This window comes from Trametes versicolor (assembly GCF_000271585.1).
Source record: "Trametes versicolor FP-101664 SS1 unplaced genomic scaffold TRAVEscaffold_1, whole genome shotgun sequence".
Classification (NCBI taxonomy): Eukaryota; Fungi; Basidiomycota; class Agaricomycetes; order Polyporales; family Polyporaceae; genus Trametes; species Trametes versicolor.
Window position 1 is genome coordinate 807,921 of NW_007360321.1, and position 20,466 is coordinate 828,386.

Sequence of the window (20,466 nt, forward strand, 5' to 3'; positions counted from 1 at the left end):
CCTCGCGGGCCGCTTACAAAACACGTGGCTGGGTGATCGAGATCCATTGTTCATGGGCGCTTCTCCAGTCGTCACTTTCAACGCGCTTCGCGTCCACCCACGCGTCTTTCTTTCTCTCTCGACACCGCTTGCTGCAGTAGCCAAGTACTCCCACTCCTCCTCGCTACAACGCTCAGAAACATCGCCAGCACCGCCCATAAGCAAGCTTATACATGTCGTCGTCGAAGGTCACGCTAGACAAGAAGCTCAAGAGCGAGCTTGACGTGCGTGCATGCTACATTCACCCACGACGCGTATTGACCACAGGTTTTCGCGACGTCTTGCTTTCGACCTACAGACGTTCCGGGAGAAAGTTCATGTCGAGGGCGAGAAGGTGGTCTTTGAGAACTTCCCTCAGAAGGTGCGTAGTGGCGGGCAATGCATTGTACATATTTAACACGCAATCCGCCACCCGTAGATCTTGTGAGTAGCTTGTGACCGGTATACGCTCGCGCATGCGTTTACGGTGCATGTCCAGGGACTTGCAGAAGCTCATAGAGTCAACCCGCGAACCGACCTCGCCATTCCATCTCTCCAACGCGTCGCACCTCACGGACACTGCTATATACGTCCAGCCGTCCGCGCCCGCGCAGCCCGAAGCAAAGAAGCGTAAGCTTGGCTCTGGAGAGGCTGCTAACGGTGCCTCGAGCTTGGATGATGCTAGCCATGCCAAGCACCCAGGCAAGATGGTAGGGAACAAGCACACTGCAGCGCTGCACGAGCAGCTCAAACGGGAATGCGAAACCCTGGCTGAGTACTGCGTAAGTACTTTGACCGGACCCACCCTGTGCGCCCGTTTGACATCCGCGTACCCCAGGACAAAGTCAAGTTGTGGATCAACCTTTCGATGCCGAGGTGGGTGAGGGATTCTATCTTCAGCGAGTATCATGATTGACCATGTCTGCAGAATTGAAGAGTACGTTCAGGTCATCTATTGGCTAGCACCGTGTATCTGATGTTTTACCCACAGCGGAGACAACTTTGGTAAGTGATGTGTTACGGCTTAATGGGGCACGCTGTTAACCTTCTTTGCAGGTGTCCAGATCCAGGAAGGTACGCACCCATAACTTTGTTAACGCGACGCAACAATTCATTTTGCTGCGCAGATGTCTTGTCCGAGATACATCGCTCGCAGGAGAGCGCATACAACCTCCGCGATGCCGCGCGTCAAGACTACCTCACTCGTGCTAAGATCTGCTCGAAGATTTTGAAGTACCCGCACCTCGAGGATTACGCAGTATGCACATTCCGCATTTTTGGAATACCTAACCAAATTTTGATATTTTGAAATAGCACGCATTGAAAGAGCATGACGAGAAGCAATTGTACATCGCGCGCCAGAACCTGTATGACTTGCGCAGCATATACGCGATACTGACCGACATGTTGCACAAGAACATCGAGAAGGTGAGCTTCATTTCCGTCAAAACCGCGCGCACACATTCATCAGCACCTGGCCGATCAGATCCGCACCCCGAAGGGCAACAACTCCAGTGGGATGTACTGATTGATATGCACTCAACCCATGGATATTCCGGTCGTACCGAACCCATGGACAGTCACATGATCCAGGATTTCTCGCCCCGTATCGTTACACACGTTGTAGATTTGACTTATGCATTACCATCGGACTCCAGCATGTGTATGACTATAGCCCTTACTCTATATCCAAGCCTATATTGCATATGCGCTGAATGCTGGTCAAACCGTGTTACAACAGGTAAAGGTGCCGCTGATGCTACAATTACTATCCGCAGAAGCCAAGCCCCCGCCAGGTCGATCATACAGAGATCGTTTTGAAGACGTTGAAGCCGTCGAGCGCAGTGCTGACGACCGCGCCCGGTATTTGCGGGTGCCAGTGCACCTCCTTGACGTCCTTCTGGCCCTGGTGCACGAAGAGTAGCTGTGGGGGCACTTCGCGTCCGCCCGCAGGGGTTGCGTCCATACCGCCGGTCTCCTCGTCGTCCTGCTCGACTGCGAGGTCCCAGAGGGTGACCTGGTCGTCCGCGCCTGAAGCGGCGAAGATCGAGTCTTCCGTAGGGTGCCATTCGATGGAGGTGATGGGAGCGGTGTGCCAGTTGAACCCGGCGACCGGGGTGGGGTCTGGTGCGGCGGAGCTGTGTGTAATAATGAGCACAGGTGGCCAACCGCAGCGGCACGATGCGGCACTTACCCCTTCTTCTTGACATTCCGGAGGTCCCAGACTTTGATTCCTCCCTCGTCGCCGCCGCTCAGCAACAGGTACGTCGAAGCACGATTCCAGCTAATGACGTTTACGTCGGCATTATGCGCCTGGTCAATACCGGCGACGCTCTTGCGGCCCTTCGCGCGCACGTCCCAGATCTGCACGCTCTGGTCCGCCGAGCACGACGCGAACACGGTCGGTTCCGCGGGGCTCCACTGCAGGTCCTCCACGCTCGATGTATGCGACGTGAACGGCTGCGCGAGCGGGTTGAACCCCGTCGGCGTCGTCGTCGTGAGGAAAATCTTCGAATTGATGTCGCCCGTGAGCAGACGAAGTGCGGACGGGTTCGCGCCGCCCGAGGACGCCCAGTCCATGGCGAAACCTTCCGCGCGCCCGTGCGAGTTCACGGTGAAGGCAGGTGTGTGCGTGCGCGCCTTGTCGATCGTGTATCCGGGGACATCAAGTGCCTCGATGAGCGGGCGCACGTCCCAGACGTGGACTTTGCCCGTCTCGGACCAGGACGCGACGTAGTACGGCTGGGACACTGGGGGTAGTGGGGAGGATGTGGGGAGGGGTTGCGCACGGATGCGGTTGACGCCGCCGAGGTGGGGTATTGAGCGGTGCTCGAGTACGGGGTCTTCGTCGAGTGCGTCTTCGTCTTCTTCCTCGTCGTCCGAGTCTACAAGAATTCAGTACAAGGCTGAAGCCCAGCCTACGGAACGCTCACCATCCTCCTTCTGTGTCCGCTGCAATGAGCTCATCTTGTACACAGAGATCTCGTTGTTTTTCGCGACGTCCGCCTGGCTTCCCGCGACGAGGTACGCGGTAGCGGGGAAGCGCTGCCTCTGGTCTCCGAGGTTGTCTCTGAGGATATCGAACGAGAGACATGGCCAGTTTACGGTCATGTTATGGCGCATGAGGTATACGGAGTCGTCGGGCTCGAGGATCTCGTCCTTTGCTAGCTGATGGACACCCGGGATGTATGCTTCCGCTGCGGCGGGCTGCTCCTCGGACTCCTCGATCGGAGGCAGGACCTCGTCGTCCACATCCATATCCATGCCTTTGCTTTCGGTAAGCCTCGTTCAGAGTATATTGAATGGTATAGACGTACCGTCTTCGTCCTTTCCGGCCTCAGCATCTACCACTTCCTCATCGCTCTCGAGCTCATCCTCCCAAGCATCCTCAAATTCGCCCATCTCATCGTCTGCAGCAATTTCGCGCTGTTTTGACTCTCCCCTAGGAGTCTTGCGGGGCTCCGCTTGGCTTCCCGAAGAAGCATGGATTTCTGTGACCGATCGTTTAGACATGATGAAGCAGCAAGACGCGTAGATGGAGGTGCTAAACGGCCGGGAGCGGTGGAGGATCTATGGGCGCTTGCCCAATTTTTTGGAAGACGCCCGGCGGAACCACGTGCCGATCGAAATCCGAATTGAGCGGAGTCGCGTAGATGCTCTTGGACCTCCGCCGCAATCGTGCCGAAGAATTCTACGCGGTTGTTCTCAGCCGTGAGTATACGTGTATCGTTCGCTCGATGCTCGGTACGTTTGCCTGACATACGTACGTGCACTGTGGAGGCACCCTGACGAGGGAGACTGCTCGGGTGCCTCAGTCTGTGACGGGTGGCTGTGCGTCAATGTTGATTTTCTGGACGTCCACCGAGTTGGCGCGGTTTGCGATCTCCCACCACATCCATATCGCCCCCTTCCAATGCCGGACGCCCATCTCACACGTCGTTATCGTTTTTGTACACGGGTTCTCCGGTTGTCCGCATCAACCTCGAAGATACCTGTTCGTAAGACACGCGGCAAGTGTAGAGACTCCGAATCATACGGACTGTACGCCGATGGCATGCATGCCGCATGTACACGTAGGAGCCACCGCCAATCGTCGGGGATTTGTATGTCATCCCAAGCGATCCCGAGCACCGTAGGAAGCCGATTTGAGCGGAGATGGGTCGTGTAAAGTGCGGGGAGTGCAGTCGTGGGGAACGGGTGCCATGTCCGGATGCTGTCAATGCTCTAGAACGTTGCCGTACACGGTAGACGTCCATGGCAACGAGCAGGGCTCTCCCATAAAGGCGGTGGGGCGACCGTCCCCGTCCTCCTCTGTGCTCTCACGTGTCGGGCAACGTCAGCTTCAACCCATCGCCCGCCGCCCTGAACATCCGCTACGTACGTGTCATGATCGCGGCCCCGCCTGTGGCAATTCCGATATACTCTCGCCGTGCGCTGACGCAGCTCGCGGCCGCAGTTCTCCCAGCAATATAAAGCCCACGTTCCTGCTTCTCCTCCCACACCTCCTTTAACTCCTGCCCATCACCCATCCAACGCAATGTCTACCGCAATCACTGGTATCGCCCTCCCCAAGGAGTACGTTAGCCTGCCAGATATGGCTCCTGTTTCCTATCTAATCGCGTTTCTGCAGGTTTGCTTACCCCGCTGCGGCGGTGGTTTCTACCTTCTACCTGCTCCTCTGGCAGTCTATTCGTGTTGGTGGGGCCCGCAAACGCGCCGGAATCCAGTATCCTCAAGGTAAGCCAGTCCGTTTGTTTCTTGCATGACATAGAAAGCAAATCTTACCATTCGTCTCTAGTTTATGCCGAGAAGGCTGAGGTCGCAGAGAAGAAGGAGGCCCACGTCTTCAACTGCACGCAGCGTTAGTGACCCTTTACTGTATTCGTCACTTCCCCTTCTCACACACTTCCAGGCGCGCACCAAAATACCCTTGAGGCGATGCCTATTGTTGTCGGCTCGACCCTCATCGCCGGGTTGACGTACCCTGTGGCCGCTGCTGCGCTCTGCGGAACTTGGGTGTTCTCGCGCATTATCTACTCCATCGGGTACTCGACTGGCGACCCCAAGAAGGTCAGTTACAGTCATGTCGTCCCCTTTGAACGAATCAAATACTAACTCAATTACAGCGCAACCTTGCCGGCGCGGCTGTGATCGGCAGTCTTTCCGCCGTCTGTAAGTCATGTCGCTCATCCATGAAAGTGGTCCCATTTTTGACGATGCATCCCTGGTTTTTAGCTCTGATTGGGACCGCAACTGCTACCGTTGTTTCTCTCATCCGTTCCCTGTAATACGGGTAACGATACGCGTGCCTGGGTAATACTTACAACATGTGACGGCTGCGGCCAAGCCTAATATACTATTGCTAAGCGTCGAACTGAGAATTGGTGTCAGAGCGAGCTTGAGTGAGTGACCAGTACTTGGTACTGTACAGGCGTTCAAGCGCCCGCCAATTATGGCGGCGCTTATTTCGTGCCGTAAAGCCAGTTCCAGGAACTGGTATCATCGTCCACCCCAGTTACTCTAGCCACCTCTCCTCGCTTTCCAACCCATTGCTCTTCTCTCCATGCACACTCACCGAACTGCACCTGATCAACCACTCAGTCGCTCTGTTTGAACCAAACATGCCTCACCACCCCAAGCACGGGCCTATGTCCATCACTACCCGACCCTCTCTGCCTACATCTACATCTGACTTCGCCCTGCCCTCCTCGCCATCGACGTCTCTCCCAACGACCTCCTCGGATGACTTGAGCCCTTTCATGTTGCGGCTGCGCCGCCCGAGCCTCCTTGGACCCCGCCCCGGAGGACTGTCCCTATCTGCGGAAGCCCGCCTCCACAGCCCTCTCGTAACCTCCTTCACGCGCCGCCATAGCTCAAACGGGACCGGAGATGATTCTGAGAGCGATCGGGACAAGATGTCAACAGACAGCGACTCCGGGAACGCCACGCCCCTCCTGCCTGGGCCGTCCATAGACTCCGAAAGCGACACGAGCATGAAGACGAACCGGCCACGGACTCCCCCGCGCCTCGCCTCCGCCTCGAGTTCGAGCTCGGGCATCGACGAGCAGATGTCCGGCATGCGCCTGCCCCCGCGCAGATTGTCGAAAGCCGTGCGTCCCACCCTTCCTCGTTCCGTCCTTCTCCATTATGCGGCGATTCACACGCCGGCTGTGTCTGCAGACGAAGATGCCGCATATTCAGCGGCTGGTCGCGGAATCGCACACACAGGAGAACGAGGTGCAGTCGGAGGCCCAGTTTCAGCGTATGCTTGCGTCGTTCAGCATGCATCCGCGCACGCCGCGCGCGCCGTCTGACCGCGGCCGCTACCCTGAAGACGCTGCCGAGGATGAAACACAAAGAGAGTCGACGCCGAGCGACGATGAGGAGCTGGACGAGTCGGTACCATTCGCATACACCGACTCTGCTGCGGCCACGAAGCCCGTAACGCCTGCACAGAGCATCTGTGGGGACGACCCCTCGATGCTGGAGAGCCCTATTGGGTTCGCAATGGACGTAGACATGGTATGTGGCCATAGACTATATGCGTCGTAAATGTGCTGACAATGCGTGAAACAGCCGTCTTCGTCTGTTGGTTCTCCCAGCATCTCCTCCTGGAGATACACTCCCCCGCCCACATCTACCAGCGCTGTGCGCAACAAGAGGAAACGTATGTCCAGTTAGTGGAGCTCACTCCCATCTGTCCTGGCCAAGCACTAACCACGTTTCTAGTCGACGACCGCTATGATCCCTATCCAACCGCAGCCAAACGGCGAGCGGTCTCGCCCTCAGTAAATCACCTCCGCATGGCCAACGGTGCGCCTCGCCTCAGCATGCCCATACCCATACCCATCCCCAACGGCATCCACTCCGGTGCCTCCTCGCCCGTGGTGCAGGGCTCCAGCTCGTACTTCAGCACCCGCCAGAGCTTTGGCTCTGCGAGCGCGATGTCGAGCCCTACGTTGCGCGCCCAGATCGGTCTGTCCAGCCCCGTGCTGCGGCCCATGACCCGCGCCCGCCGCGATGGCGAGCGCGAGGTCGACGGCGCCGAGGAAGGCGTGAACGGACTGAGCATCGGATGACCCTTCTTCTGTCGCTGTCGTTGTCTCCTGCTACGTGTCTCCCGCGGTCTATCGTACTGTACGATTCCTTTGCCTGTTTATCGTGTCACATATCTCCGCCCCGTCGTCGTCTCTGTCCATCCCATCCCCTCGCTATGTATGTAGGATGCCGCATTGTAAGCATATCCACTAGAATGATCCGTCACTGTACATTGTTCATTGCTGCATCCGTATCTCACAGGCCCATAGCTAGAGTACCGTGTACACTAGGTATCTTACCGCCTCTCCGTGAATGACATCTCATGACTATTCCCTACATCTAACTCCCCCGGTATGTGGTGTACGAGAAGGGGCTTATGAGGAGCGGTATGTGGTAGTGCTCGGTTGGGTTGCCAACTTCGAAGGTGATCTGCGCGGCGCAGCTTAGAAAACGTTGCAGGTGACGTACAAGACATGAACAGGAGGATACCTCGACCCAGGGATAGAAGCACCTGCGGCCGGTGCTCTCGAAGTAGTCCTTCGTCTTGAAAACCACCTTGTAGAACTGTCCGGCCTGCAGCTTGATAAGATCCTCACGCTTCTGCCCCGGCGCAGCCTCGGGGTAAAGCTGCATACAGCGACCGTCATAGTCGGTCACGCTATATGCGTCCCTCTCAGCTCCTGATATGGCCTGTCAAATTTCAATGCCTCACCCTTCGGCAAGAGTAGTGAAGGTCGGCGCGACCCCGTCCGCGGAGTTGAGCTGCTGCAGTTGCACCGGAACCCCAGCTGCAGGTTTGCCGATCGAAGAGTCCAGCACTGTAGACGTATCACGTCGGTTCATGACACTCTCAACATTTCCGGAAAGCACGCACCGTGGCAAGTGACTGGCGATTTCGACATGATGGTACGCGCGATAGACTCGGATGCAAGAAGCTCGAGCTCGCTGCCCGACGCGTCTCCCCGCGTCCGCGCGATGATCTACGCGAGCATGCCACAGTCGGCCCGCCAGGCCCGGAGCGCGTCCGGGGCAGCTGCGGGTAGCCGCTGCTACAGCGCTTCGCGCGGTCGCGCAGGGTACACAGCAACTCTAACTCTACGCCCACCCACTCCCATCCGCCGCATGGCCCCCCAGGCGTACGACGACGACGACGCCCCGCACGCCGCGACTACTGGACTGCGCATCTCGGCGGGCTTCACGCTCGACGACGCGTTCTCGGACAATGATGACATCGACGTGCCGGAGTTCAGCCCCGCCGCGGTCCGCAAGGAGTTCGCGGAGAGGATGAACGGCGCGGCGGACGGCTGGGAGGTCGGCGATGGCGGCATAGATGAGCTCGTCGCGAAGATTGGGCTGTCGGTCGACCCGGACGCGTCGGTGTCCACCTTTGACATCGATGCCGAGCAGGATACCCCGCCGGCCTCGCACTCGCCGTCTCCCCGAGTGTTCCCGTCGCGCATACAGTCGACATCCTCTTCGCACCAGGATTCTTTGTATGACGTGCCGCTTTCCTCTGAATTCTCGCAGGTCTCGCTGTCGGACAATCGGTCGCCGTCCCCGCCGCAACACGATGAGCCGGAGGAGATCGTGTCTGACTACCCCGCCGTCCAGATAGATCTCTCCGCGCAAGAGGCCGTCACCAAGCAAACACATCCCGAGCGTACTTCGGTCGACTCGGCGCTTTCTGAACAAGAGTCCTCCGATGGCGCGCATCCCATGCAACATCCACAGTACGCTGCTTCGCTTGACAACTTCCGCCCCAAGAGCCCGCCTCCGCCACTAAACGTCCCACTATCCAATACCGGGGCCTCTTCCACCTCTGCCCTGCCGCTGCCCTCATCATCTTCCCTCCCAACGCCCACAACCCCGAAGTTCTCTGATCCCCCACCACCAGCTTCGCGCCACAGGCTTACGCGCTCGGTCGGACCGAGCATGCTTGATAAAGTCATCAGCAAGACGCGTCCTACATACCTCCCACCGAAGCCGCGCGCCGAAGACAGAAAACATCAGCATGACTGGGAAGAGATGATGAAACGTAGTCGCGCAGCGGGTCAGTCCATTCCTTGCAATGGCATCCTCGCCTACCCAATGAACATTCGTTGACGTAGTCTGTGCAACATGACCCATCATCCTCGCAATGTCAACCGCATACATCCTGGAATTGTCTGCGAATAGAGGAGAGGAGGCGCAAAACGCTGCAAGACCGACGTCTCGCGCGCGAACAGCGCATAGAGATGTCGATCAGTATATGGGAGCGCGAGATCGTTCCGGACTGGACAGTCGTTCACCGAGATCCAAACCTACGGCGATTGTGGTGGCAAGGGATACCGACCAAGCTTCGCGCGCCGATGTGGCAGGCCGCCGCGGGTAACGCGCTTGCTCTCAGCAAAGGTGCGTCAGTCGTTTATGCATGTTGGGCAGAAAGCTTAAATGCTGGAATGCAGACGCGTACAAGACGTGTGCGTCAAGAGCGAAAAGGGCCCTGGCGTCTGGCTCGTTTCCAACGACAGTGCTGGGTTTGCTGGAGGACGACATTCGGACCACACTACCCGCTATATCTCTATTCGCACCCGAGAAGGGTCCGTTGTATCAAGATCTACGAGACATGCTGTGTGCATGGGTTGTAGCGCGCTCTGATGAGGGCCTGGGCTATGTAGTCGGCGTAGCCAAGATCGCAGCGATGATTCTACTCAACATGCCTCCCTCACAAGGCTTTGTCGTTCTGCGGAACGTGCTTGAGCGACACTGTTTGAGGTCATTTTACGGCGGAATGGCCTCGAAGGATGATGTGAGCGATTTTGTTTTCGAATGCATCTACCGCGAGCTAATTTGGAAGGGAATTAGGTAGAAGCATACTACAGGTATGCATCTTGTTCGCCCGCATATACCGACGCCATTTGACACTGGTCAGGATATTTGACACCCTCTTGGCCGATGGGATGCCCAAAAGTGCGTCCCGCAACGAACAGTGAGGTTGACATGCTGAGCTTACTGAATGGCTGGCTAGTCTACTTCAACTTCAAGCAGCATCAAGTGTCGCCCGCAGCGTACCTGCCGGATTGGCTCGTCCCTCTATTCCTAGACCACCTGCCCTTCGAAGCGTGCGCGCGAGTGTGGGACGTCATCATGCTAGAAGGCGATGCCTTCCTCTACCGTGCGGCACTGGCCATCTTGGGTGTCTTGGAGCCACGGCTATTCTTCCCAGACAAAACGGAGCTGCTTGAGCTACTACGGTGCGTCCAGTTCACTACACATGCGTCAGATAATCGCTGAGAGGCCGTCGTCAGGGGTGAAAACAAAGCTGCGTTGGAGGTCGCGAAGCGAGATGGCCGGCTGCTCAACAACGGCAAGTACGAGATCTACGGCGTAGACGAGGAGAATCTCTGGGAGCGCATCGACAGCATGGACGAGTGGTGGCGCGAGAGCACTTGGAAGAGATTGATAGAACGGGAACTGCCGGACTTGTAGCACTATTGGGGAGTATGTACGCTTTTGCGTGTTGGTGAGGCAATGACCGCTGCGGTACGTCCGCACCTTTGTCGACGTTCGTGACGGATGCTAGCTGGAGTCTGGACCAGGCTTTGTCCCAAAGACGGATTCTTGCACTTCCGTTTCATCCCGAGAATGGCTGGATGTCAGGATGGGCTGGAACAGTGTCGAACGACTCACTAGTACTTGTCTGACTGCATGGTCTTTGCGAGTCTGGTCCCCGGCCTCGTCCTACGGTCCGGGCCGAACTCAAGGACCCGACGCTGTACACAATCAAGCGCCTCCCACTGGTGCATCTCAGTCCTCGGAAACGTGCGGTCAATTAACCCGGTGCGTCATATCAGCATCCGAGCCCTCTCACGACGGACAAAGCGATAAATCGCATCCCGGGAAAATCCCGCGAAATCCAAACTGTCCCTGGAAAACGACGGGAAAGGATACCTGCTCTGGGCGCTTAGGTCACGTTCCAGGGAAAGGAAAGACTTCGCGGGATTTTCCTACCAATTTCCCGCCTTGCGAGATACCGCTTTGCCCGCCGTGTCTGGGCCTGACCGACTCGTCCAGGCCCCGATAGCGACGGCGGGAGGCGGCAAAAGTCGCACGGCGTTGTTTGAGCTTGTGGGCGGCGGTGCCGGGTTCCAGGCGAGCCCAATTCGGCCAGAACGCCTATGGGCCGCACGTGACCGCGACTGGGCCATTCCATCTGTCCGCTTGCGGCCGTCCAGACTCTGCGGTGCGCGCAGCGCCTTGCCTTTGGCAGGCAGCCACAGGGTCACGCTATGCCGCGCGAGCGGGTCCATCGCGGGCTGGTCTGTGCGAGACGGGGCGATGTGTTCCGAGTTTTGTCGAACGCAGGGTGCAGTAGGAACGCGCAGGGGTCGGTGGTGCGATGCAGAGGGACGGCTGGTATATAAGGTGGGGGTATCTGGCCTGCTCTCCATCCACCCAGATCATCCCAACTCAGCTACTCGGTCTTCCAACACCTCCACTCCTCACACACACCCCACTCTTCCACAACAACCCCCTCTCACCACCACCACACCACTCCAATGGCTCTTCCCTTCCTCGTCATCTCCCGTGCTCCGGTAAGCATCTTCTTAGCTTCCTATGCGGTATACCGAGTCTAATGCGCTTCGCACAGTCACTGGCCCTCTTCGGCACGCTCGAAGCCGGCCTCGGCTACTTCGTCTACTCGCAGTGGAAGAAGCCCAGGTTAGTCCCCCTCCCCTCCCGCGCCGACGCAACGGTCGCTGACCGTGCGTCCGCAGCATGATCACCGGCCCCTTGCCCACTGCCATCCCCAAGGGCTACATCGGCAAGGCCAGGTTTCAGCCGCACGAGGCGCCCCAGTCCATCCACATCGCGCACTCGCTCCGCCACTAGGCTGCCGCTGCCGCAAGTGCTCGCCCCGACCAGCGACTTCTCCAATATGATACCCGCCCTTAATGACAGCCTCATCTGGGACTGACGCCACGCCCCACTACACCTACCACCACCACCACCCACCACCATACACACGGGGTGCCGGAGATGGGGAGCGGCGGGGTTCTCGGCTCGGCTCGGACTAGCGCATATTCGCACTCGAATCTTTCTCGGTCTTGTTGTACAAAGCAAAGTACCTGTATCATATCATTATTTTTCGCGCTCAACAGAGCTAGCTACCATCCACACTGCGTGCTTCCGACCCGGAGTCCTCGTCGTCCTCCATGTGCTCCTTCCAGAGCGCGTACAGTTTCCGCCGGTTCGCGTCGCGCGTCTCGGGCTCGCTCGCGGTCTCGAACATGCGCTTAAGCAGCGCCTTCTTCAGCGCCGAGCTGCTCAGCGCGCCCTCCGACTTCGGTTGTGTCGAACAGGCGTTGGAGACGAGGTTGGGGTACGTCGGGGTGGAGAGCCGCGGCCGTTTGCTGCTGCGCGGCTCGTCGGAGTCGGACGAGGTGCCGAGCGCGGTGTAGAGCGGGTCGAGGAGCGCGGACTGCATGCGCTGGTAGGTGGTGTTTGTTGGGGTGCGTGCGGCGAGGGTGATGAACGGCTCGAGAAGGGTGGTGAGGGGCGCGGGCGGCGGTGAGGGTGCGGGAGGGTTTGCGAGCGCCTTGTCGAGTTCTTCGAGGTAGATGTCGGCAAGGTGGTATGCGAGACTTGTGGGAACTCGGATGTCTTCCGGGCTGGCATCGAAGAGGTGAGGAGGACGAGCCGATAGAGAGGCTCCGCAAAGGGCTTACCATAGCGGTCCTCCACGGTCAGTCAAAATGGAGTTGTACTCTTTACATGTCTCTTCGTCCCACTCGGCGCGCATGAGTAGCCTGAACGAGGCATTGGAGAATCGGCGGACAAGCATGTAGTACTTGTCAATTCTGCGCACAATTCCAAAGCTCAGGATTGCCGCTCATACCAAGGATATATAACCCCATAAGTGCTCACCGTAGCCGATCGATGTTGTTCCACTCTCGCACGGTCGTCTCCCAAAAACCACGCAAGAAGTCGAGCGATACAGAGAGGTTTGTGATCGTGAGGAGGATTTCGGCAATCTCTGTTGCAAGTGCTTGCTGAACTAGTGGCTTGTCTGACATCCAGAAGCCTTTCCATGGTATAGATGTGAGGGTGCGACCAGGAAGTATCGTATGCGGTGCACGCACAGTAGAAGATGCCCTTCCATAGCTTCGTCATCTCCGCCTTCGGCAATGCATCACGGGAGGGGTCAGAGAGGAAAGCAGCGAGGTTTTTGATCGCCTTATCTCTCGTCTTTTTGTCTTGGTGTTTGCGTCAGACGACTCCAGGACTGCATGCACCGAACATATGTGCGTACCTGTCGACGCAAGGTATTTCCCCAAAGGGAGGCTGCTATTTGAAGCAGCTTCCGAAGCCATGTTATCCTTTTGTTATGACGTTGCAAGTCAAGCGATGTGTAGCAAGCAAATGAGAGCCCCGGGAGACGAGCGAGCGGAGAGTGGCGGGGAACGAGCCGGGGCAAGTGATGGACGAAAGTGAAGCAGCGCGAAAGTTTCTCCGCCTTTTTCGGACGCGTCGAGCTCGATCACAGACGCGTCGCGCGCGGAGGCGCCCACACATCCCTCCTTCTCCCTTGACCCCTCCGCCCTGAAGCCTGAAGCCGCAGTATACCCTTCCTCACTCAAACGGTACCTATTTGCGATGATTGCGGAAGTACTGCTCGTGCTCGCCGGCCACTCGTCTTCGCTCTTCCCCACCGACCACACCGTTCACCCCGCATTCGCGCCGCTCCTCCACCCCGGCGAAGAGCAATGTCTAGAATCTCTCGCGCAGATCGCCCTGCGCTACCGCAAAGTTAAACATGCGTGCAACGCGCTCGCTAAGCCATCATCGCGATACCTCTCCGCCCTCTGCGCGACCCTCAACCAGATCCTCAAGGAAGGCTACGAAGTGCTCGTGGTCGAAACTGAGGCGAAGGTCCTGCAGCGCGACAGCAGCCTCGTCGCGTCCGGCTCCTTTGTACCCCTATCATCTTTGCGCGCTATCTTCGCGGAATGGGACGCGCCTCTGGCCTCGCTGGAAACTCTTGTGGACGAACTGCAGGCTCAAGAGCAGTGGCCCCCTGGCCCCCTCATTGACCTGCTCTTGACTCGGTCTCAAACTGGTATCCACCGCGTCTCCGCTATATATACCCGCCTCTCTGAAGCAGTACAGCGCGTTTGGATTGCCCAACTTCAAGCGCTCCTCATCCACGGTACGCTTTCACCGAGCGAACCTCTCGCGGACAAGAAGTTCGTCCTGCTTGAAGGTGCTGTTCCTGCCTGTATATCCGCTCAGTCTCGGGACTCTATCACCTACGTTGGACGCGCCATCGGTACTGTCAAATCTGCGAAATGGGAGAAGCAGTTTCCGCAGGATCTAGCACGGGAGCATACCAAGCTACTCAGCACAGTCCTTCCTCACGACCAATATGCCTTCGATCGTGTCATTACAGATATTCGGACTGCGGTTAGTGAATGGCTATGGCTCAATGTGCTCACATACAAAGACGTCAATGAGGCAGTTGAATCATTGTGAGTCCCTCCCCTTCCACTCTATACTGTGCTAATCATTCCACAGAGCCAACTACTTCTTGCTGAGGAATGGCGAATTCGCTCTATCGCTCATCCGCGAGATAGAGCGGTTGAAGCTCTCCAGGCTCACCGCCCGCGCAGTCCCGAGCACGATGATCCGCGAGCAGGACCTCCACCTCGCTCTCCTCCGTGCATCATTGGGTACCACAGCCCAACAGGACCCATCCCTCGCTCATCTACATTTCCGCATGCCTGCAGGACCTATTCGACCCCTCCTGCCCTCCCTTGCCGGCGCCGCCGCCAAGGACCTTTCGACATCACTCTCCCAACCTGCTGAGGCCACCTCGTTCGATGACCTGCTACTCGGAACGCCCCTGATCCTCACATATAGCGTCACTTGGCCGCTCGACCTGTTCCTGCACGCCTCTGACCTGCAGACATACGCGGTGCTGTTTTCCTACGTTTCCGCGCTGCGCAAGACCCACACACGCATTCACGCGTGTTGGACCGCACTCTCGAACGCGCAGCGTGCGCGCCGGCGATGGACAGGGCTTGGGGAGGGCGGCACGGCCGAAGACCTTGAAGCCCGCAAGGAGCTATTGAGATGTGGGTGGGGCGTCGTGCGGGAGATGAACTGGTTCTTGGACACGCTGCTCGGCTATGTCATGACGGACGTAGTGGACGTAGAGTTCCGCCGGATGAAGGCTCTCCTCCTCGGTCGTCCAGCAGGGGGCATCGGTCGACAGATGACGGGGTCGAGCGGAGCTACGGATGGCGCGGGTACCATGCCACAAGGGGTTTCCTCGAAGTCTGTGTCGAGCATGCCCCCCTCTCAAAGTACGGCCTCAAATCTTGCGGCGTCCGCTGCGCTGCCGCTGGACTTCACGACATTACGGAGCATCCACACGACATACCTGGAGCGGCTGCTTACTGGGAGCCTGCTCTCGAACCCGGCCTTAACGAACATCATCCGCATGATCCTGGAGGTCTGCGAGCGGTTCGCGGCCCAGGTGGAGAGATGGGGTGGGGACGTATTGCCCGCGCTACTCTTCGAGGGTTCGCTCGCCGCGGGCGCACAGAAAGTCGGCGAAGCGGTAGCCGAGCGGAATGCAACCGTCGGTGAGATCGACGAGGTACGTCCCCCCCCTACCTCCTGCACTCACTAGCTCCCCCACTAACATCGCCCACGTTCAGACGCTCCAAACGCTCCTCGACGCGTTCTACGAACAGCTCTCGCTCTCAACCACGCTACAGCCGTTCGCGGCGACGGCGGACGCGACGAAGTCCGCGCTGCTGCACAACACGAGCATGGCGAACACGACCGGGTTCCACACGTTCGTGCGCGCGCGCCGCGGGCGGCGCCTCGAGGGCGACGAGGAGGTGCGCCGGCATGTCGAGCGGCTGCTGCTCCGGCTCGACTTCAACGGGCAGTTCTCGCACCCGAGGAGGAAGCGCAGGGCGGGCGTGCGGGCTGCGGAGAGCGAGGATATCCTCAAGCAGGGCGGGTTGGCGTAGGCGCAGAAAGGTCTGGGCAGCCGTGGAAGACAGAACCTCTCTTGGGTGCAGAGGAACGAACATCATTTCGCCGAGCGACGGTCGTCTAGGCGTCCAAGATTTTGTCAACCCCCTCGCTCACACCACAAGACGAGTCAAGGTGACTCGATGGCAAGGGAGCAAACGGTCTCGTGCTAGAGGAGGCCGGGCCAGGAGCTTCGAAATCGTTCACCTCGGCCCGAACCTGGTGGTACGAACGCCTCAAAGACGGCCTTCGTGCAACCTCCTAGAAAAGGCTACAACTTCACAGAGGGAATCGCGGAGCCTCTACGCTGCTACAGCGTGAATAGGAACGGGCGGTAGTAGCACTTAGGTCGCGCGCTTGGCGCTCCAGTAACTAGAACGGGCGCTCTCCGCACCTCCGTCGATGACAGCCTATGGTAGCACGGCCCTTCGAAACAAATCCTTGCAAATTCACCTGAGCACCGTTACTTTGGGTTGGGCCGCCGAGGAAGAACCGGCTTAGAAAGGGGAGGGGCCCGGCCAAATATAGCAAATATAAGCAGCTAAGGGAAAAGGTAGAGTCACGTGGTTTAGCTCCATGACTCAATTCGAGTTTTTGGAGTTCTTGAAAAGCCGGACGTGCCGCTCTGCTTCCTCTACTTTCCAAACTTTTCACCGCCCACCCTCGTCTCCGTCTACCTCGCCGTCCTCGCCATCTACACCCGCCCTACACTCCTCTCACACTCGAAAAACTACAGCCAACATGTGCCCCTGTGAGAACGGCGTCGCGCCGCCCCCTGCCGACAACTCCGAGATGGTCCAGGTGCCTCTGAACGGCTCTGCCGCACACTCTGTGCCCACAAACGGCGTGAACGGCCACACTAACGGCCACACGAACGGCGCCGCGAACGGCTCAGCACCGCAAGCACGCCCCGTGAACCCCTATGCGCCGCGGGCGTCCGACTTCCTGAGCAACGTCTCAAATTTCTCGATTATCGAGAGCACGCTCCGCGGTACGTCCCGCGCACAGTCATTCGACGAGAAAAACTGCGCAGATACTGACGGGGATGCGTGCGATCAGAGGGCGAGCAGTTCGCGAATGCGTTCTTCGACACGAAGACCAAGATCGCGATCGCCAAGGCGCTCGACGCGTTCGGCGTCGAGTACATCGAGCTCACGAGCCCCGCGGCGTCTGAGCAGTCAAGGCGGGGTACGTGCGAATTTGGCTGATCCCGCTCCTACGCGAGGGCGCTAACCAATGGGGCGTCATAGATTGCGAGGAGATCTGCAAGCTCGGGCTCAAGGCGAAGATCCTCACGCACATCCGGTGTCATATGGACGATGCGCGGATAGCTGTCGAGACCGGCGTCGACGGCGTCGACGTGGTCATCGGCACGTCGTCGTTCCTCCGCGAGTTCTCGCACGGGAAGGATATGGCGTACATCACCAAGACCGCCATCGAGGTCATCAACTACGTTAAGAGCAAGGGTGAGTCGATCTACGCGAAATTCACTTCTTACAGCCGCTCATGACTGTGTATAGGCATCGAGGTCCGATTCTCCTCAGAAGACTCCTTCCGGTCCGACCTTGTCGACCTTCTCTCCATCTACCAAACGGTCGACCGCATTGGTGTCAACCGTGTCGGTATTGCGGACACCGTCGGCTGCGCAAACCCCCGTCAGGTCTACGACCTCGTCCGCACCCTTCGCGGAGTTGTTTCGTGCGACATCGAGGTCCACCTGCACAACGACACCGGTATGGCGATCGCGAACGCGTACTGCGCACTCGAGGCCGGTGCAACGCACATCGACACGTCCGTGCTCGGTATCGGCGAGCGTGTCGGCATCACACCCCTCGGTGGCCTCGTCGCGTGCCTGTACGCAGCGAACCCCGAGTACGTGAAGGCCAAGTACAACCTGCCGATGCTTCGCGAGATTGAGAACCTGGTCGCGGAGGCGGTCGAGGTGAACGTGCCGTTCATGAACCCCATCACGGGCTACTGCGCGTTCACGCACAAGGCGGGCATCCACGCCAAGGCGATCCTGAATAACCCGTCGACGTACGAGATCCTGAAGCCCGAGGACTTCGGCCTTACGCGCTACGTCTCGATCGGCCACAGGCTGACGGGCTGGAACGCGGTCAAGAGCCGTGTCGAGCAGCTCGGGCTTACGCTCACTGACGAGGAGGTATGTTATGCCCGCGTCTCATGTTTTGTGGCATGGAGCTGACAGCTGGTGTTAGGTTAAGGACGTCACCGCCAAGATCAAGGAGCTCGCGGATGTGCGCACGCAGTCGATGGACGACGTGGACACGCTCCTGCGCGTGTACCACTCCGGGATCCAGTCCGGAGAGCTCGCGGTCGGCCAGAAGGAGGCTCTCGACCGCCTCCTCATCAAGCACCGTGAGGGCTCCGTCACCCGCTCCAGCTCCCCCTCACCCACCCGCGCGTAAGCGGCCTCGCGCACACTACGTGTACAAAAGGGCCCGGGATGGGTCACGGATTTGTCGTGCTCTACGTTGGTTGCTTCAGCATAATGCCTGCCCCCTTTCACGCCCCTTGTAATACCGCACCCCCGAGCCGCGCGGCGCACGTTCGCCGGCGGCGCCCCCGCTCCCTTTATTTTCCACGCTCTCGAGACTGTTGACGAAGGAACCTTGTACGAGTGGACGCAGTAAAAGCAGCGTGAGGCTGCCCCGCAATGAAAGGGAAATTGTACATATTGCGTGCTCTGCGAGTGGCCGGTGCGCTTCGTGCATCTGACCGGTTGACAAAGTGTGTGGTACGAGTGACGGCCGCTGCGTGCGATGGGGGAAATGGGACGGACTGGATAGGCGGGGGAGATAATCTAGGCGATGGCGATTGCGATAGTGATCTTTAGGCGGCAAAGCTGTCTAAGACTACAGCCCGCTCCGCATTCTATAGCGATATTCGATATGCTGAGGGCGGCCTTCCTTTGCGGTTATAAGTCCCATATCCGGCCGTGCATGTCTGCCATCGCCCTTCGCCGGCTTGCCCTCCACACCCGCACCCTCTCTTCATCGGCCTCCATCATGGCTGCCCGTGAGTGCTGCTCTGTTTGCTGGCCGCTGCGACGTGCTCACCATGCCCGCAGAGTACTCCACCCGCCTCATCGGCGCCCCTAACACGCTCGGTGAGTAGCCTTCCACGGCGCAGGGGCATTTGCATCGACGACCCCCGCCCTCGCCCCCACCCACCCCGTACGCTAACGTGGGCCTGCACAGAGCACCGTGTGTTCATCGAGCAGAACGGCGCCGTCGTCTCGCCCTTCCACGACATCCCCCTCTTCGCGGACCAGAACAACGGGATCCTGAACATGGTCGTCGAGGTCCCGCGCTGGACGAACGCGAAGATGGAGATCTCCAAGGAGGAGGCGTTCAACCCGATCAAGCAGGACATCAAGAAGGGCCGTCTGCGCTACGTCCGCAACTGCTTCCCCCACCACGGCTACATCTGGAACTACGGCGCGTTCCCCCAGGTGCGTGCCCCTCTTCGCCCCGCATAGCCCACGAGTCATGTCGTGGGGTTGGTGCGGTTCGCGCAGCATGTGCTCATACCACATTTCGTCCGGCAGACCTGGGAGGACCCGCAGCAGATGCACCCGGAGACGAAGGCGAAGGGCGACAACGACCCGCTCGACGTGTGCGAGATCGGCGAGCAGGTCGGGTACGTCGGCCAGGTCAAGCAGGTCAAGGTGCTCGGCATCATGGCGCTCCTCGACGAGGGCGAGACGGACTGGAAGGTGATCGTCATCGACGTCCGCGACCCGCTCGCGTCGCGCATGAACGACATCGAGGACGTCGAGCGCCAGCTTCCCGGCCTCATCCGCGCGACCAACGAGTGGTTCCGGTGCGTCCATTCTTTTTGCTCGTGGGTCGTGTGCGGACCGGTCTGATGGCTTTTTTGTGGCGGGCAGCATCTACAAGATCCCCGATGGGAAGCCCGAGAACAACTTTGCGTTCTCCGGTGAGGCGAAGAACAAGAAGTACGCGACCGAGATCATCCACGAGTGCCACGAAGCCTGGCGCCGTCTCATCTCGGGCGAGAGCCCCGCAAAGACTGCATCCTACGACCTCTCCATGTACGTTTACTACACCCACGAGTTTTTAAGCACAGCTACTGACACGTTCCTCGTAGCCGCAACGTCTCCGTCCAAAACTCGCCCGGCTACACGCGCAAGGACGACCCCGCCTACGCCAGCCTGCCCGCTGACTCGCGCAAGCCCCCCGGCCCGGTTGACCCTTCGAGTGCGTGCATATCACATTCCGCGATTAAAGCCCCCTCTGACCCCACGCAATTTTGCACCTTCCAGTCTCGAAGTGGTTCTACATCGCGTCAGCCCAGGTATAGACCTTTCTGTAGTCACGTCGCGTTGTGTAGTCGTCA

General features: G+C 58.8%; 11 protein-coding genes across 11 annotated transcripts; 8 read left to right on the forward strand and 3 right to left on the reverse strand.

Annotated features, from left to right (window-relative positions):
• The first annotated feature begins 133 nt into the window (after positions 1 to 133).
• On the forward strand, positions 134 to 1,711 carry TRAVEDRAFT_25307 (proteasome activator pa28 REG alpha/beta subunit). Its single transcript, XM_008033601.1, has 11 exons — positions 134 to 263; positions 338 to 400; positions 458 to 462; positions 518 to 800; positions 857 to 894; positions 947 to 955; positions 1,010 to 1,023; positions 1,075 to 1,092; positions 1,146 to 1,276; positions 1,333 to 1,446; positions 1,505 to 1,711. Exons 1-11 carry the CDS (start codon positions 213 to 215, stop codon positions 1,544 to 1,546), a joined length of 768 nt encoding a protein of 255 aa, XP_008031792.1. The 5' UTR covers positions 134 to 212; the 3' UTR covers positions 1,547 to 1,711.
• TRAVEDRAFT_138299 (glutamate-rich WD repeat-containing protein) lies at positions 1,699 to 3,564 on the reverse strand. Its single transcript, XM_008034429.1, has 4 exons — positions 3,336 to 3,564; positions 2,952 to 3,284; positions 2,213 to 2,903; positions 1,699 to 2,156 (listed from the first exon to the last, which is right to left on the reverse strand). Exons 1-4 carry the CDS (start codon positions 3,529 to 3,531, stop codon positions 1,820 to 1,822), a joined length of 1,557 nt encoding a protein of 518 aa, XP_008032620.1. The 5' UTR covers positions 3,532 to 3,564; the 3' UTR covers positions 1,699 to 1,819.
• Positions 3,565 to 4,347: 783 nt separating this feature from the next.
• TRAVEDRAFT_55035 (membrane-associated proteins in eicosanoid and glutathione metabolism) lies at positions 4,348 to 5,389 on the forward strand. Its single transcript, XM_008034152.1, has 7 exons — positions 4,348 to 4,395; positions 4,475 to 4,593; positions 4,649 to 4,755; positions 4,817 to 4,879; positions 4,931 to 5,088; positions 5,145 to 5,190; positions 5,254 to 5,389. Exons 2-7 carry the CDS (start codon positions 4,556 to 4,558, stop codon positions 5,304 to 5,306), a joined length of 465 nt encoding a protein of 154 aa, XP_008032343.1. The 5' UTR covers positions 4,348 to 4,395; positions 4,475 to 4,555; the 3' UTR covers positions 5,307 to 5,389.
• A 277-nt stretch (positions 5,390 to 5,666) lies between these two features.
• Positions 5,667 to 7,097, forward strand: TRAVEDRAFT_111403 (uncharacterized protein; the record flags this gene model as incomplete). Its single annotated transcript, XM_008034430.1, has 4 exons — positions 5,667 to 6,128; positions 6,199 to 6,540; positions 6,595 to 6,685; positions 6,748 to 7,097. The coding sequence occupies 4 exons, from the start codon at positions 5,667 to 5,669 to the stop codon at positions 7,095 to 7,097; spliced, it is 1,245 nt and encodes a 414-aa protein (XP_008032621.1).
• A 298-nt stretch (positions 7,098 to 7,395) lies between these two features.
• TRAVEDRAFT_110183 (transthyretin) lies at positions 7,396 to 7,958 on the reverse strand (the record flags this gene model as incomplete). The annotated part of the gene is made up of 4 exons (XM_008034431.1): positions 7,396 to 7,485; positions 7,546 to 7,714; positions 7,769 to 7,874; positions 7,931 to 7,958. The coding sequence occupies 4 exons, from the start codon at positions 7,956 to 7,958 to the stop codon at positions 7,396 to 7,398; spliced, it is 393 nt and encodes a 130-aa protein (XP_008032622.1).
• A 198-nt stretch (positions 7,959 to 8,156) lies between these two features.
• On the forward strand, positions 8,157 to 10,527 carry TRAVEDRAFT_157778 (RabGAP/TBC; the record flags this gene model as incomplete). Its single annotated transcript, XM_008034432.1, has 7 exons — positions 8,157 to 9,106; positions 9,232 to 9,447; positions 9,501 to 9,844; positions 9,901 to 9,917; positions 9,968 to 10,005; positions 10,064 to 10,289; positions 10,344 to 10,527. Exons 1-7 carry the CDS (start codon positions 8,179 to 8,181, stop codon positions 10,522 to 10,524), a joined length of 1,950 nt encoding a protein of 649 aa, XP_008032623.1. The 5' UTR covers positions 8,157 to 8,178.
• Positions 10,528 to 11,594: 1,067 nt separating this feature from the next.
• Positions 11,595 to 11,928, forward strand: TRAVEDRAFT_41381 (uncharacterized protein; the record flags this gene model as incomplete). The annotated part of the gene is made up of 3 exons (XM_008033895.1): positions 11,595 to 11,630; positions 11,687 to 11,757; positions 11,814 to 11,928. The coding sequence occupies 3 exons, from the start codon at positions 11,595 to 11,597 to the stop codon at positions 11,926 to 11,928; spliced, it is 222 nt and encodes a 73-aa protein (XP_008032086.1).
• A 271-nt stretch (positions 11,929 to 12,199) lies between these two features.
• TRAVEDRAFT_109626 (Nop52-domain-containing protein) lies at positions 12,200 to 13,409 on the reverse strand (the record flags this gene model as incomplete). The annotated part of the gene is made up of 5 exons (XM_008034433.1): positions 12,200 to 12,707; positions 12,765 to 12,896; positions 12,964 to 13,120; positions 13,179 to 13,292; positions 13,349 to 13,409. 5 exons carry the CDS (start codon positions 13,407 to 13,409, stop codon positions 12,200 to 12,202), a joined length of 972 nt encoding a protein of 323 aa, XP_008032624.1.
• Positions 13,410 to 13,692: 283 nt separating this feature from the next.
• On the forward strand, positions 13,693 to 16,537 carry TRAVEDRAFT_157785 (gamma-tubulin ring complex protein; the record flags this gene model as incomplete). The annotated part of the gene is made up of 3 exons (XM_008034434.1): positions 13,693 to 14,564; positions 14,611 to 15,697; positions 15,759 to 16,537. The coding sequence occupies 3 exons, from the start codon at positions 13,693 to 13,695 to the stop codon at positions 16,077 to 16,079; spliced, it is 2,280 nt and encodes a 759-aa protein (XP_008032625.1). The 3' UTR covers positions 16,080 to 16,537.
• Positions 16,538 to 16,875: 338 nt separating this feature from the next.
• On the forward strand, positions 16,876 to 18,512 carry TRAVEDRAFT_110523 (homocitrate synthase; the record flags this gene model as incomplete). Its single annotated transcript, XM_008034435.1, has 5 exons — positions 16,876 to 17,074; positions 17,143 to 17,271; positions 17,334 to 17,549; positions 17,604 to 18,247; positions 18,303 to 18,512. The coding sequence occupies 5 exons, from the start codon at positions 16,876 to 16,878 to the stop codon at positions 18,510 to 18,512; spliced, it is 1,398 nt and encodes a 465-aa protein (XP_008032626.1).
• Positions 18,513 to 19,164: 652 nt separating this feature from the next.
• On the forward strand, positions 19,165 to 20,430 carry TRAVEDRAFT_111649 (inorganic diphosphatase; the record flags this gene model as incomplete). Its single annotated transcript, XM_008034436.1, has 6 exons — positions 19,165 to 19,213; positions 19,305 to 19,558; positions 19,655 to 19,929; positions 19,997 to 20,161; positions 20,218 to 20,327; positions 20,393 to 20,430. 6 exons carry the CDS (start codon positions 19,165 to 19,167, stop codon positions 20,428 to 20,430), a joined length of 891 nt encoding a protein of 296 aa, XP_008032627.1.
• Between the last annotated feature and the right edge of the window lie 36 nt (positions 20,431 to 20,466).